Source organism: Hypanus sabinus, chromosome 20 (genome assembly GCF_030144855.1).
Source record: "Hypanus sabinus isolate sHypSab1 chromosome 20, sHypSab1.hap1, whole genome shotgun sequence".
NCBI classification, from domain to species: Eukaryota; Metazoa; Chordata; class Chondrichthyes; order Myliobatiformes; family Dasyatidae; genus Hypanus; species Hypanus sabinus.
In genome coordinates, this window is record NC_082725.1 from 31,106,507 (window position 1) to 31,122,594 (window position 16,088).

Below are 16,088 nucleotides of genomic sequence, written 5' to 3' on the forward strand. Positions count from 1 at the left end.
GCACAGGAACATGTCCATCAGCCCACCACATCCTCACTGACCATAATGACATCGGTCATGTTTTCTTTCTGTTCATGTATCAGCTTAAATGCCTCTTAAACATTGTATAAAATGCCTTAGGGTTATTCATGATACTATTTGCCAAGGACATCTCATGGCCCCTTTTAGCTCTCCTAAACGTTGAAGTCCTTTCCCATCACTTTGTATTCCTCAAGTGCCTGTCTAATCCAACAAATGCTTCTTTCTGATCAAACTTACAATATCTCTTGTTATTCAAGGTTCATAAACTTTCATCTTCACAGCACCACTTTTGTCCCAAACTTTAATCAATTCGCCTTTAAAGGAATCCAACATGTCAGATGTGCATTTGTCCTCAAACAGCTGCTCCCAATCTGCTTTGTCCAATCACAAATATGTCATAATCATGGGGCTGATGGAAATTGAAAGCAACAGACACAAAATGCTGGAGGAACTCAGCAGGCCAGACTGAAAAGGAAGTGGAGAAGTCAGGGTAAGAAGGTGATGGGAGGGGAGGAAGAAGTACAAGGTGATAGGTGAAACCAGGGAGACGGAGAGCAGTGAAGTACTGAGAAGCTGATTGGTGGAAGAGATAAGGGGCTGGAGAAGGAGTATCTGATAGGAGAGGACAGAAGACCATACAAGAAAGGGAAGGGGAGGAGTACTAGAGGGGAGTAATGGGCAGGTAAGGAGGTGAGCTGAAAGAGGGAAACAGGAATGAGGAATAGTGAAAGAGAGGGGAGCAGTTAGTGGAAATATGAGAAATTGATGTTCATACCTTCAGGTTGGAGGTTACCCTAATGGAATATAGAGGTGTTGCTCCTTCAGCCTGAGTGTGGCCTCATCATGGCAGTAGAGGAAGCCATGGACTGACATATTGGAATGGGAATGGGAAGTAGAATTGAAATAGGTGGCCACTGGGAGATCCCACTTCTTGTGGCGAATGGAGCGAAGGTACTTGGTGAAGTGGTCTCCCAGTCTACATCAGGTCTCACCAATATCCACACCGCCAGCACCAAACACAGTAGATGACCCCAACAGACACACAGGTGAAGTGTCGCCTCACCTGGCAGGACTGTTTAGGGCCCTGAATGGTAGTGAGGGAGGAGGTGTAGGGGAAGGTGTAGCACTTGTTTCACTTGTAAGGATAAGTGTCAGGAGGGAAATCAGTGGGGAGGGATAAATGGACAAGGGAGTCACATAGGGAGCGATCCCTGTGGAAAATGGAAAGTGGGAGTGGGGGGAGGGAAAGATGTGCCTGGTGGTGGGATCCCATTGGCAGTTTGGAAGTTATGGAGAATTATGTGCTGGACATGGAGGCCAGTAGAATCATAGGTGAGGACAAAAGGTAACCTAGGAGGAGCAAAGAAACCACAAATGGTTATCAGTAAACACAATCTTCAAAGGTAGAAGATAACAAATGTATTCAAGCAAGTCTTTCACAGAATGTGGCTAACACTGGCAAGGCATTTATTGTACAATCCTACTTTTTCTTACATTCACCTTCTAGGCAGTTTGGAAGTGTGGAGGAGAATTAATCACATTGCTGTGGATCCAGATATACAAATATATCGGACATGTTAGATGTGGTAGATGTCTCCTGTAAAAGACATTCATGAATCAAATGAGTTTTCACAATAAAATTACATTATCATCACGATTACTTAACTACATTTTGGTATTGATCTATTTAACTATTCAAATTCAAATTCACCTCTAGCCAAAAGTTGTTCAAATAGGCACCTCTGCACTACTTTGCCTGTGTGCTTAGCCATCTACTCTATTTACTTTATACTTATGTCTGTGAGGCTAAGCACAGCTCCAATGCTGTATTTAAGTTTGCTGATGACATCACTGTTGTTGGCCAAATGAAAGGTGCTGACGAATCAGCATATAGGAGGAAAATTGAAAACCTGGCTGAGAGGTGCCACAACAACAATCTCTCATTCAATGTCATCAAGACCACGGAGCTGGTTATTGACATCAGGATGAGGAAACCAGAGGTCCATGAGCCAGCCCGCATCAGGGGATCCGAGATGGAGAAGGTCGGCAATTTAAAATTCCTTGGTATTATCATTTCAGAGGATTTATCCTGGGCCCAGCACCCAAGTGCAATTATGAAGAAAATATGGCAATGCCTCTACTTCCTTAAAAATTGGTGAAAATTTGGCATGATATCAAAAACTTTGATAAACTTCTTAGATGTGTCGTGGAGAGTATATTGACTGGTTGCATCATGGTCTGGTATGGAAGCACCAATGCTCTTGTATGGAAAATCTTACTAAAAGTAGTGAATATGACCCAGTCCATCACTGATAAAACCCTTCCCACCAATAAGCACATCTATATGGAGTATTGTCACAGGAAAGCTACATCAATCATCAAAGACCACCAGACACCCAAGTCATGGTCTCTTCTCGCTGCTGCCATCAGGAAGGAGGCGCAGGAGCGTCAGGACTCACACCACCATGTTGAGGAACAGTTACTACCCCTCAACCATCAGGCTCTTGAACCAATGGGGCTAACTTCACACCACTGCTCATCACTGAACTGTTCCCACAAACTTTATCTCATGGTCTCAATATTTGTTGCTTATTTACTGATTATTATGATATTGTTTGGGGGGGGGTTTCTTCATGTATTTGTACAACTTGTTGTCTTTTGCACATTGGTTGTTTGTCCATCTTGCGTGCGATTTTTCATTGATTCTATTGTGTTTCTTTGTATTTACTGTGAATGCCTGCAAGAAAATAAATCTCAGCATTGTATGTGGCAACGTATATGTACTTTGATAATACATTTACTTCGACATTTGAAATTTGGAAAGCAGGATTATATTTTCTCTTTAATTTTTCAAAAACTGGACAGTATAAGTGGAAAATTAGTCCTTCAACTCAGTTAAAAAAATCAGATGTTAGATATATGTATGCAGTTAATTTAATTCCAATAACTGTGTCCACTTTGTTTATGCAACTCATTAATATTATTCATTTATTTTCCCCCAGTAGATTTATTCCTTGTCTCCATTTAATACAGAAGGACCTCACTCTGCTTAGGTATGTACATTTTGTTTTATTAGCTAGTCAGAGAGTTTTTTTTAAATCAGAAGTGGGTGTTAAGAATATTATTGTGTAGGGTCCGCCAGAAAAATCAGGATCTCCCAGTGGCCACACATTTTAATTCCACATCCCATTCCCATTCTGATATGTCTATCCATGGCCTCCTCTATTGTCAAAATGAATCCAAACTCAGGTTGGAGGAATAACACCTTATATACTGGCTGGGTAGCCTCCAACCTGATGGCATGAACATTGACTTTTCTAACTTCCGTTAATGCCCCTCCTCCCCTTCTTATCCCATCCCTGACATATTTAGTTGTTTGCCTGTTCTCCATCTCCCTCTGGTGCTTCCTCCCCCTTCTTTCTTTCTCCCGAGGCCTCCCGTCCCATGATCCTTTCCCTTCTCCAGCTCGGTATCACTTTCACCAATCACCTTTCCAGCTCTTAGCTTCATCCCACCCCCTCCGGTCTTCTCCTATCATTTCTCATTTCCCTCTCCCCCCACTACTTTCAAATCTCTTACTATCTTTCCTTTCGGTTAGTCCTGACAAAGGGTCTCGGCCCGAAATGTCGACAGTGCTTCTCCTATAGATGCTGCCTGGCCTGCTGTGTTCCACCAGCATTTTGTGTGTGTTGTTGTTTGTGTTTGTAAGTACTTCCTTGGAGAGAAATTTGATGTTTCCATCTATAGGTTTGGTTGACCCTAACAAAGATTATGAATGATGGATTGATTACATGCCCGCACACAGCTTCCACTACTCATTAAAATCCTTCTTTACAGTACATGACCCACGTGGACTAAGACCATTCCTCTTCAATGAAGCATGACTAGCTCTAAGGATATAGTGGGAAGTGTCTTTATAAATGTTTTCTTCAGTGTATTGCGAATTTCCATTCACTAACAGAAGCACAATGGCACAGCTGGCCGTTTCGGCCTAGTCGCATGGATTCAATCCTGACTTCCTGTGATGCCTGTGTGCAATTTGACTGTTTACCCCTGCCCATCTAGGTTGCCTCCAGTTGCTCCAGTTTTCTCTCATATTGTGTGAGCTGGTAGGTTACTTGACCACTGGTAAGTTGCTCCACGGTAGATTAATGTGGATCCTGTAGGCTGAGGGCCTTTCCTCGTGTATAATGCCTCTACAACTTACCATAATGAAATTCTTTGAGCTGATCTGTGGCAAAACATAGTTTGGTAATTTCCAAATTGCTTTAAAAATATGCTGGCTTAAAACTCTATCATTATTTTTCCATACAATCATTTTGAAATAGTTGCAGTTCATTTCAGTTAAGAGTCCATTTAGACCCAACATATTCTGCGTACATCTGGAAAATTTTGTGATCATCTCCTCCAGCATCCTGAAAAAGTCCACAGAAAACACCAAAAGCACCATTCAATTATACCCACAAATGTACACACAACATTTAAATATTGCTTTTCAAGATTATTGATAATTAATTTCAACTTCTAAAAAGATTCAAAGTATGTATCCGAAATATATCTTCTCTGGATAGCCCCAATGGAAGTCATTCAAAGAAAAACATAAACCCCTCTGCTCACAAAAAAAACAAATCGCACATATGGCAACATGAAACCTCCTCCCCATGCAGAAAGACAAATGGAGCACACGGCAAGAAATAGACGCCCAGCACCCTCCCCATTGCACAGAAAAACTGACAAGTCACACCAAACAGCAACAAGAAATAATAAGTGTTTCACTGATCTTACAACTGTTGAAGAAAGAAAACTGCTAAACTATGATCCATTTTCATTCATGCCATCTGAAATCAACGTACTGGTCACCTTCACTTTGTATGTTTCATTGCAAGCTATCATTCATGACATGTAATCCAAGTCAATATTCTTCTATCGAGTTTGCCGCCATCGGTTTATATTTGTTTAACAACAATTCAAGTTTCTGAATGTTATCTCTTAAGATAGTTCATAATCAATGAAGGAACTTAAAGAACAGTTTAACAGAGACTAGATTTTGGGTGTTCAAATAGAAAACAAAGAGAACACTCAGCTGGAGTTAGTTCTATGAATAATGACTTAGAAAAATTAAACTGTGAATCATTATTCACAGTTTAATTTACAACATGAGGTTGATTTGGCACAAGGCCCTCATATCTCAGATGAACAAAATGTAAAAGAAAATTTGGCAAGATTCTAACCTTTCCTGCTTTCACAAGATCATTCAAGCTTTTGTCACAGTGGCCTGCCTTTTTTGTTTGTTTTTGAGAGAGGCAGCGTTCCAAGCCTCTGCAACTTATCTCCTCATCTCCTCACTGTTCCAATTCCTCATTTGTCAGGCTTCTTCCGATTTGACCCCGTCATTCTCATTCAGTTCAGAATTTTAAGGTCTGCACATACAATTTGTGTGCACGCAGCTTTCAGTGAGTGGAAATAACTTGGGTCAGCTAGTTCTCTGGCCTGAGAAGTACTTGAGGTGATTTCATAGTACCTGGCCTAAAGTACGGTGCTAGCTAAAATGTCTCCAAGAAATGGAGCTAGAAGTATCTGACTTAGATTTACATGGAAGGAGATGCTGATCTGGAGCTCAAGTGAGTTGTAAATACCTTAGCTAAGGAATACTTCCACAAGAGATATTTATTTCCATTTTACACTGGAGATGAAGCTCTGGGCTGCCAATAAATATTTAAGTAAATTAGCTGAACAGATTCTGACATGGTAAAATTACCCGATGGATGAAAGTCCTATTCTGCTACCATTCTACCTCTCCATTTACCCCATGAAACTTCAAGATAAGACGTTTATTAAATATAAACTAGCCAAGAGAATTCTGATCAGGTTTAGGAGGTGGAAAATATATCTTACAGTCGCTCTGTTCTCTCCCTCATTTGTGTTCCCAGGAAAATGACAGTCAGGTCCATTACGTCACTCATTATTAACTTTATTCTGAGTCCATCCTAAACAATTTCTGTAAGTTATCTTTGTCATTATTGATTTTAAAATCAACATGCCTCAAAGCTGTGAGGTGATTAGCAGATTTGGAAGCCGCACAGTGCCACAGACTGGATGTGTTCCTGTTTTACAACTACAGAAGAGAAACAACATCAAGGCAGATTATTGGCAGGTATTATTGATAAGATTGCAGAAAAGGGAGGTTAATAGGCTTGTATCAAATATAAAAGAACAATTGATGGGTCAAAGATTTGTGTAAACTGACTGCCTCCTTGTTTATCTCACGCTTCTTCCTGAGAAAGTTGGTTCTCATTACTACCGCAGCTGAATGAACTCACAAGATAACTTTTCTTTGAGGAGAAAGAGAAAGGGGTAATGAAAGCTTCTGAATGGTATGAACCTTGGGCTGGATCATTTGACATGTTGTTTGCTGCCTCCTTATCTAAAAGAAACACTATTCACAACCTTTGACAAACCTTCAGCAATGTCCCGATGAACTCCAGCAGTTGACTGCTTACTCATTTCCACAGATGCTGCCCGAACTGCTGAGTTCCTCCAGCATTTTGTTTGTGTTGCTCCAGCAGTACCCTCCTTCAGCAAATCCTATACTGCACCTGACCTGGTAGTGTAGCGGTTAGCATAGCACTCTTACAGTGCTTGTGATTGGGGTTCAGATCCTGCTGCTGTCTGTAAGTTTGGGTGTTCTCCTCATGACCCATGGGTTGCCTCTGGGTGCTCCATATTCTTGCCACATCTCAAAGATGTACAGGGTAGGATTAGTAAATTGTGGGCATCCAAGTTGGTGCTGAGGCATGGCGATACTTGTGGGATGTCCCCAGCATGTCCTCAGACTGTGACACAAGTGACACATCTCACTGTTTGTTTTGATGTACATGTGACAAATAAAGCTAATCACTTCATCCGTAATCTCTTTATATTTTTATCAGCTGTGTACATGGGAAGGTCAGAGGACTGAACGTCAAGTGCATAGTTTATATTAGCATTTAAGACACATGATTTCACATTTAAGCTCTGATTTAAATTCAAAAACTACATTTATTATCAAAGAATATTTTATTTATACACCTTGAAATTTGTCTGCTTACCAGCAGCCGCAAAGCGAGAGACCCGAATAATCCAATAAAGGAAGACCAAAAACCATGGTGCAGGGAAATAGAGAGAGTAAAAACACAGACACACAACAGAAGCAAGCCAAAAGCACCCCATCCCAGATCCATTCCCAGAGCAGCTGGAGTGGGCCCAAAGCCTCAGCCCCAAGTTCACCACACCAGCGGGGCAGAAACACACAGCAGCTGGCTAACTTCACAGCCTTGGCACCATGGAGAAAAGGATAAACATTCGCAGGACAGCGAGCAAAATCAACCCGACCCTTGCCTCCAAACCCAACACTCAGGCTTCCGATCTACCTGGACCAGTATTTAAGTTGTCCAAGCACTGAGTAGTGCCACATTCTAGAAACTGGATGCCAGTGAGCTGTCACATACCTTTGGTGGCACCATCTCAAACCAGATTCATTACTGAGGAATAATAGAATAAAAATATGCCAGTATCAAAGTTGATTGGAATATTGGAAACTGTATCACATCAAATCACATAATAAAATAGTTTCAGGAATTTAAGTTTTAGTCCAGGCATCAATAAGTAGCACCACTTTCTTCCTTCGATATTATAGAATGCATAAATTTATAGAGCTAAGCACAGCATTACTAATCTGCTGATTTAATATCCCTGCTGGGCATTACCACAGAATTAACCTGATTGCACAATTTTACCCCACAAACCATTTGAAATATCCACTTGCGATCTTCTGAATGGTGAATTGAATCAACAAGAAGCATTCATCAGGTCCATGGAGTGAAGAATGATGGTCCCTGCCCTCTGGCCAAGAGTCAATAGCAAAGAGGCTTTGATCACTGATACTTGATAATTTAAAGAGCAGGGGCCAACATCTTTCAAGAGCCATTCTAATAAACAGGCTTCATGAATGAAATCCACTGAGTGGAGCAAATACAGGTGCAGATTAAACTGTGCATACCATGAAGAATCGGATCTAAGAAGACCTGTTTTGTTCAAGTTCAAGGAATTGATGCATGCATGTAATTTTCAGGTGGAAGGCACTGATGTTTTTAACAGAGTCATTCAAGATTATAATTCTGATGCTACTGCATCGGTTATGTGACATCAATGCCTGCCAGTCTCTGTAAGGAGTTTGTGGTTTTCTTCCACATTCTAAAGACGTACGGGTTAGTAAGGGTTAGTAATTTGTGGGCACGCTATGTCAGCTTTACATTACTTCTCAGACTGTGATGCAGGTGACGCATTTCCCTGTATGTTTCAAGTACACATAATAAATAAAGCTAATTTTTAATCTTTAATACAGTTGCATTTCCAGGGCCATTTGACCTTGCTACCGGGACTTTCCTGCATCTGATACAACTCAGCAATTTGATCTCCTCTCTGACCTGCATTTCAGTAGCATGGTTCACCATGGATTCTTGTAAATGGAATAATTCCTTTGCCTTCAGTCTCCTGGTTTAGGGAATTAATGTCCATAATCTGATCCCTGTTTATCATTTGCCTTTTAAAAGACCTTTGCAGGTTACATGACTTCTAAACCCCTGGTCAGGGTGCCTTCTGATTATTGCCCTGAGGACCACTAGTAGAACTTCCACAGCAATCCAGAGCATAAAATTGCACAATAGGATGGCAAGTACAAAAGGTTAAAATTCTGATACAAAGAATTATTTCGACAAAGGTTTAATCGAGTAAAAAGGGCAAAAGAATTTAATGAAAGATAGCACAGTGTTTTCTGTGAAATTTTAAATTAACTAAAAGGCAAACCATGTAGAAATGATTTAAATATCTTTTTTTGAAAAGCAGATTCCTTCTATCTACCAACGATGAACGTCACAACGGAATATCCAGATTATAGTGACTATGAATTTATTTGTGATAAAGAGCCCGTCAACGATTTTGCAAAGCAACTGATGCCTCCATTTTATTCACTTGTGCTGATGTTGAGTCTACTTGGAAATGGACTGGTTTTGGTGATATTGGTAAAATATGAATACCTAAAAACAATTACAAATATATTCATTCTTAATCTTGCCATTTCAGATTTGCTTTCTGCTATTAGCCTCCCCTTCTGGGCAGTGCACCATATATTGGGATGGATCTTTGGGAATGTAATGTGCAAAATAATGAGTGCAGTATTTAATATTGGCTTTTACAGTGGCATAATGTTCCTAACACTGATGACAATTGATCGGTACCTTGCAGTTGTTCACGCAATAAGTGCTGTGAGATCCAGAAAAGTTCGCTACGCAGCAATAACAAGCACTTTTGTCTGGCTAGTTAGTATAATCGCAACCATCCCTGAGTTTCTGTTTTCCGAATCTATGAAGGGCGATGATAATAAGTTTATTTGTGACAATACCTACCCAAAATCTACTTCAGTTCCATGGATACTATTGAAAAATTCTCAACAAAATGCATTGTTCTTCATTCTTCCATTGATTATCATCGTATACTGCTATTTTAAGATAATTCAAACAATAATAAAGTGCAGAACAGTACAGAAACACAGGACCCTAAGAGTAATATTCTCCATTGTAGTGGTCTTTTTCCTGTGTTGGGCACCATACAATGTTGTGATTTTTTTGAGATCTTTGGAGGAGCTCAATATACTAGATTCTCAGAACTGTGATTATGATAAACGCATGGATTATGCATATACCATCTCTCACAGCATAGCTTATTTCCATTGCTGCCTCAATCCCATTTTTTATGCTTTTGTTGGTGAAAAATTTAGAAGGCACCTAATTTATTTCTGCGGCCATTGTATACCCTATAGTCTGGCTTGTCCTGTGCAGATAAGTGTCAGCAGGAATACCAATTTAGAAGGATCTGATGGAAATGATACAACAAATAACTGGTAAAAACATGCAAGGTAGAACAGCACAGCAGAGGGCCTGGCCTGTTTCCACCCACTGTGATGCAAAGAGCATTGTGTGCAGAGCTGATTGCCACACCACAGGAAAGTTGTGGAGGATTTGGAAAGAACAGGAAAGGTTCGCCAGGATTTTGCTGGATTAGGGAATATTATCCATAAGGAGACACTAGAGGATTAGAAACTAAGGGGCAACCTGATAGAAATATATAAATTTACGAAAGGCGTAGAGAGGGTAAATTGTCAGATTCGAATTCAGATTCTTTTATCCCAGGGCAGAAATATCGATATGACAAGGCACAGATTTTATGGTGGGGGGTTGGGAAGTCTTAAAGGAGATTTGTGAGCCAAGTTTTCTTCCTAAGCAGAGAGTGGTAGTTGCATGGAGCATGCTGCCAGTGGAATTGTTTGAAGTAGGTACACTCGCCACAATTAAGAGGTATTTGGACAAACACGTGGATCGTCAAGAGAGCAGAGGGATAAAAGTGGTGCATGCTAATAGGATTATTTTGATTGGTAGCTTGGTCAATGCACACAGTTTGGACCAAAGGGCCGGTTCCTATGCTGTACTGTTCCATTAAGTTCTACATTCAAAGGCATGCTGACTCTCCCTAATAAGCCAATGCTTTTCCAAACATGTGTAAATCTTATTCCTAAGAATCTTCTTCAATAGTTCCCTACTGCCGATGTGAGTCTCATTCCCCAGTTTGTTGTCGTTGCCCTTCCTAAACAAAGGGACAACATTATCTATTGCCCAGCCTTCTAAAGATGATGCTAAGTTCTTTGCTGAACCCCAGCAATCTCCACCCTGAGGTAAATTCTATCAGGCCATGAGGAATTATCTCCCTTAATGTTTTTCAAGCCAATAAGTTCCACCTTATTATCAACATTCCTTAAAATATCAACTTATCCCTCCCTAAACTCACCATCCATACTCTTCTTCTCGATGAATGCAGTTGAAAAGTACTCATTTAGCACATACCCATTTCCTGTTGCTCCATACATAAATTCCCTCTTACTTCCTTGATCATCTAACCTTTTCCCAGCTACTTTCTTGCTCCCTTTGTATATATAATACTTTGTTTTTTAAATCTGTTTTAGAAAGTATATTTGAAGTCAAATTATTACCTTTGCAATTTATGATGCCTTCGTTTAGTAAATGTGATGATAAGTTTTGATGTAAAATAATGAGATGTTAAGAAATCTAAACCAGAAAGCGACATATCAGAAATGTTTGAAATGTTTTTTTACTCTCAACTTCAGACTGGCTTCTCAGCACAAATGTAGCCATGCTTTCATTCATGATCAGCTTTGTGTTGCTTTTGAATTCAATATCACTTCTGTAACTTTAACTTGTCTACATGTCCTGGGATTGAGAAATTGTGCTACTAATTATTGCTGAGCCTGACAATGTTGAAAGTGTCAATGAAAGTGACAATGAAAGTGACAATGTCGAAAGAGTGAAAGAAAAAAATAAAAGGAGTTTATTGTTTCTTGCACACGTTACCTTTTATTTTAATAAATTGTGATATCACAATTATTTGTCAGTTAAAGAGGAAAGAAATTGAGGACTTAGAAAACACCATGGATGGAGTTCTACTTGCACTATATCAGGAGTATCAAAGGAATATGCTTTTTATTTGCAACGATTACCCTCAATTTAGTTGTGTTATATCATAGGTGTCAAACTCAAGGCCCGCGGGCCATATCCGGCCCGACGTACAATTATATCGGGCCCGCGAGATCATTTTAGATAGATCTATTATTTTAATTATTAATGGCCCAGCGATATGAAGCCTATGATTGTAAGTTAATACCAATCATAAAAATAATGCTTGCTCAGCAGTCTTCTTCATAAGAAATGGAATTTGTGAAGTGAAACACTTTGTAGTTATAGCAGAGACTGAGACACATGAGAACAGACTGAAAAAACGGAGGCAATGAAAGCTGCGTTCGCATGCGCCCGACTGATCCAGCCCGCATGAAGCTGCATTTTGCCCAATCCGGCCCGTGACCTAAAATGAGTTTGACACCCCTGTGTTACATGGTTTAAAATATTCCATTTTTAACCATGTAACATCTCTGCTTAAGATAATAGTGAACCCCCCTCGCCAAAAAATATTAAAGTAATAGTCACACACAATAGCAAGTATACATAAATCATGAAACTACATATACATAGGTAATCTATTTTACGTTTAACTGGGAAAAGATAGAAAGAACAACACCACAATCAATGAACATATTCACGCTAAGAACTTTGCTACCTTCCTCAGATGATGCATTTGGGCACGAACTACCAAACAAATTATAATAATTAACATAGGAATAAATCTAAATATAATGCAAGGTTCTCAATCTTCAGAAACATCCTCTGCAGGTGTATCTAGTACTGCAATGCTTCCAATCTGGTTATAAGTCATGTTAACGAGTCATTTCCCCAGAACCTCCCATAATGTACCCTTGATTCTATCTTAGCCTTACTCTGGCTTGCTCTTGATCTACTGAGAACACTCCTTTGTGATCTTAGCATAACACCAGGCTCATTTTCATTGATATCTAGCAAGAATCTTATAGTATTTTCTGCCTCCTTTCCAGATTAAAGAATCCAATTTTATACTTCAGTGTGTATTCATATCACTGAAAGCCCTTGTTTGCTTCTCCTCTTCAATGAAGCTTCTTGTTTTTTAAATGTTTTTAATGGACTCCTAGGTGATCTGGTTGTAACCTCAACTCCTCATTCCTCGCTGTTCCCAATAACCTTTCACCCCTTACTTCAAAGACTTTTCTTTACTACTCAGAAATGCTCTTGGGCTTGGCGGGAGCATTATGAAGACATTTCCCTAAAACTGGAACACAAAATTGCACACCTGGACCTTTGAATCTTCAAATCAAGGTTCATTGAAGGAAGGAATATTAAGAAGTCAGAGAATCTACCGTATTTCATGCCAATCCTACTGCAACAATTCAAGTATGTAGGATTTCCTCAGCATTAACTTGCTGCTATTCCCATCACCAGTATCTTACACATTGTGTTTCTAAAGGTTAGTAGTTAACCAACATCTCAGCTTGGTACATTTTGACAATGTATGTTGAGGCATGTGTCATTACAGAGTCACCAAGCCTAGGAATGAATCTAGGGCAGACACTGACTACATGATAAGGCATAAGTAACCAGATTTATATTTGTACCACATTAACATGCTTTGAGTGTCATTGGCACGGCCAACATTCATTGTTGATCCACACTATTTCTTGAATTGATTGGTAATGACAACTGTTTTTCAAAATTATCAGTGAATTGTGCATGCTTTTATAACATCTGGCTGTTATATGGTCACCACTAATGAAACGTATTCTCAAGATCTGTTAATGTCATTTCCAGTATACGAGTGGTTCCTTAAGGTTGTCATAGCCAGGGGAAGGAGGGTAGTGGGGATAAGCTCCCACTGTAGGTTTACACAAGTAAAACAAAATGAGGTGTTTTACATTCAATGAAACCCATAACACATTTTATTGAATTCCAAAATCTACACACAAAAGCACACTAAAACTCTTTACGTAATACCGTCATCACGTCAGACCAGCTTCTTAAAATGAAACCTTAACTCAATGTCGGTGATTGTGAATTATGTGCCATTCTCACAATTACATTACCCTACACCACTACCTATGAAATGCTCCCAATGGCCTCTGTCTCAAATAGTCTCCGACAACCAAGTCCAGTTCCTGCCTTTTATGAGTGACTTAGCTACTAAGCCTGGTGAAACTATTTCTACTGACAAAAGCAGGTTACTAGTATCTTAAAACCAGTTGCTTCAAGCTGATGAGGCTCATCAAGTGTCAGGCATAGTTGACAGCTCATCTAGGAGAAGGAAAACACTGACTTCAAACCTCCTCGGTCTTGCGGCTCTACCTACTCATAGGGGATGCATCGGGAGTAAACCCCAGGAAAGACTCCAGCTCTGGAGTTGCAAAGGAAGTCCTACATTGAGTTCAATGATGAATGCCAACTCCCGCGATGCCACTGGTGCCAAACTGTATCGGTCTCTGCCATTTCTTTGGATTCATCGACTGCGTGGCAAGAAGGAGCCTGCCGCATAGGCAACTGCTTGCTCTCCATATTGTACTGTCCTGGCTTGCTTACTAGCTTGTGTATCAAATGAAGACAGCTAGAACGCAACATCCAGAGTCGACACAACAGAGGCCCTTCAGAACTTAAGTGTAAAGGGGAGTGAAATAATTGTCACTTCAGGTCAAAAGAACAAACAAAATACAATAAGATAAAGAACACAAAAAATTAATATAAAAATCATGTTGACTACCAAAAAGCTTTTGATGCTGTCCAACACTCATGGTTAATAGAAGTTCTTAATATACATAAACTACACCCAATACTTCCTTCAACACGGGGTGAAGCATCAGCACACTTTAAACACCAAAAAAGAGCAGCCATCATTATCAAATCAAACCGAGGCATTTTCCAGAGCGACTCTACAAGTCCAGTATGTTTCTGTCTAGCATTAATCTTGCTCTTTAATTTGCTTAATCTGATGAAAATTGGGTATCAAATCAGAAACAATGAAATGAATTGTACCTTGATACAATGTCTATGCATGGACAATTTGAAATGATATGCTCCTTCATCAGTAACTCAAATAAGAGAACAATTATCAAAAGATATAGACATGAACTTTGGACTGGATAAGTGCAGAAAAATAAACATAAAGAAAGGTGCAATAGGGCTAATAGAGTACAAAACAGAGCAGCAGGATAAATTCCAACTGGTGGACGAATATGAAACATCTAAGTATCTGGGATATCAACAAAGAAGAAAATAGATCATGGTGTTGTAAAAGGAAAACATTTGACAGTTACAGAAGTACAAGAAGGCTTACAAAAATCTTCCAAGCAGAGCTCAAAAGACAACAAGCACTTTTGGTTTACCCATGTATTGCGCTGTAATGGCTAATGTAATGGCTTCTTTGTAATGTTTCACTGCTAAGGGCTTCTCTATGCTGTTCACTGCTGGAGTGACGGTTTCTCTGTAGCAGTAATGTTTGGGTTACAGCTGGAGATGACAGGACTGTGGTATGCATGTTAGCCAATCAGAGATTGTTGCTCTGTCTTGTGAATCTGGAAGGAGGTTTTTCACGGTCTTTGTCGAGGAGAGATGAAGAGAGAAGACACGTGTGGAGAGAGCTGGTAGACCAGCAGATGGAGTGAACTGAGATCTGAGGGTCTGAAGGTCAGTGACGCTCGGAGGAGATCGATGGTGGAAGAATGACTACTGAGTGAGCTCCAACGAGCACTTTTGACTTTTGCTTGATTTGGGCCCTTTTTTATTTTCATTACTAACCCTATATTCAGATTAAGATTCATTAAGTTTGATCATTTAATCACATATGGTATACTGTCTGATATTTTGTGTCATGGGTTTGTAACTGTGTGGTGCATTACACAGCATCCACACAAACATGATTGCTCAGTTTAGTGGGGCCAAAGGTTGTTTTCTGCTAGACGAACATGAGCTGGTGAACCTGGGGTTTACACCCATATTAACATATTCTTTTGGCATAATATCTTGTTCTGAAATCTATCTAGAAAATTTACAAAGGAAAATAAGAACTGAAAGGACAAATTTCAGAAAACATTATATACACTTGAACATGCTTAGATTAATATTATCTAGGACAGAAGGGGAAGAGGAATAACAGACATTAAAAATCTATACAACAGTCAGATAAAACTTCTAAGGGTATATTTGCATCAACAAAACAGGATTCAGCACTCCACAAGGGCATATGCAATTCTGATAAGTACACACCACAAAACTTAAATGAGAACACAACCCAGAGAAATGAAGTAATTCTCACCTTTGAAGAAAAAGTTAACTGATGGAAGAGCATGTCCCTCCATTGAAGACATCCGCACAGTCTGAGCAGACCTGATGTCACATGCCTGGCTCAGAGTTGGAGACCTCTTCCCAGAAACAGATGTGTTCCTTGTGGCAAGACAGGACCAGGTGGTGAACACAAAACTACCAAAAAACATAATAAACCAATAAATTCAAGACACTAAATGTAGAAATTGCCAAGAGAAACCAGAAATAATC

At 39.7% G+C, this 16,088-nt stretch overlaps 1 protein-coding gene and 1 pseudogene across 6 annotated transcripts in view; one reads left to right on the plus strand and one right to left on the minus strand.

The window, feature by feature from the left end:
• Positions 1-11,388, plus strand: part of LOC132378393 (C-C chemokine receptor type 2-like) — a 96,332-nt gene extending 84,944 nt beyond the window's left edge. For 5 of the 6 annotated variants that reach the window (XM_059945274.1, XM_059945278.1, XM_059945277.1 and 2 more), the window contains 2 exons: positions 3,027-3,074; positions 8,905-11,388. In XM_059945274.1, the coding sequence (XP_059801257.1) occupies positions 8,925-9,962 (1,038 nt within the window). In that variant the 5' untranslated portion in view covers positions 3,027-3,074; positions 8,905-8,924 and the 3' untranslated portion in view covers positions 9,963-11,388. Of the gene's footprint in view, positions 1-3,023; positions 3,075-8,904 lie in introns of all 6 variants that reach the window. The other variant, XM_059945279.1, reaches the window with a different exon arrangement.
• The window catches only part of LOC132378203 (C-C chemokine receptor type 9-like), a 61,418-nt pseudogene extending 45,547 nt beyond the window's left edge, over positions 1-15,871 (minus strand).
• Between the last annotated feature and the right edge of the window lie 217 nt (positions 15,872-16,088).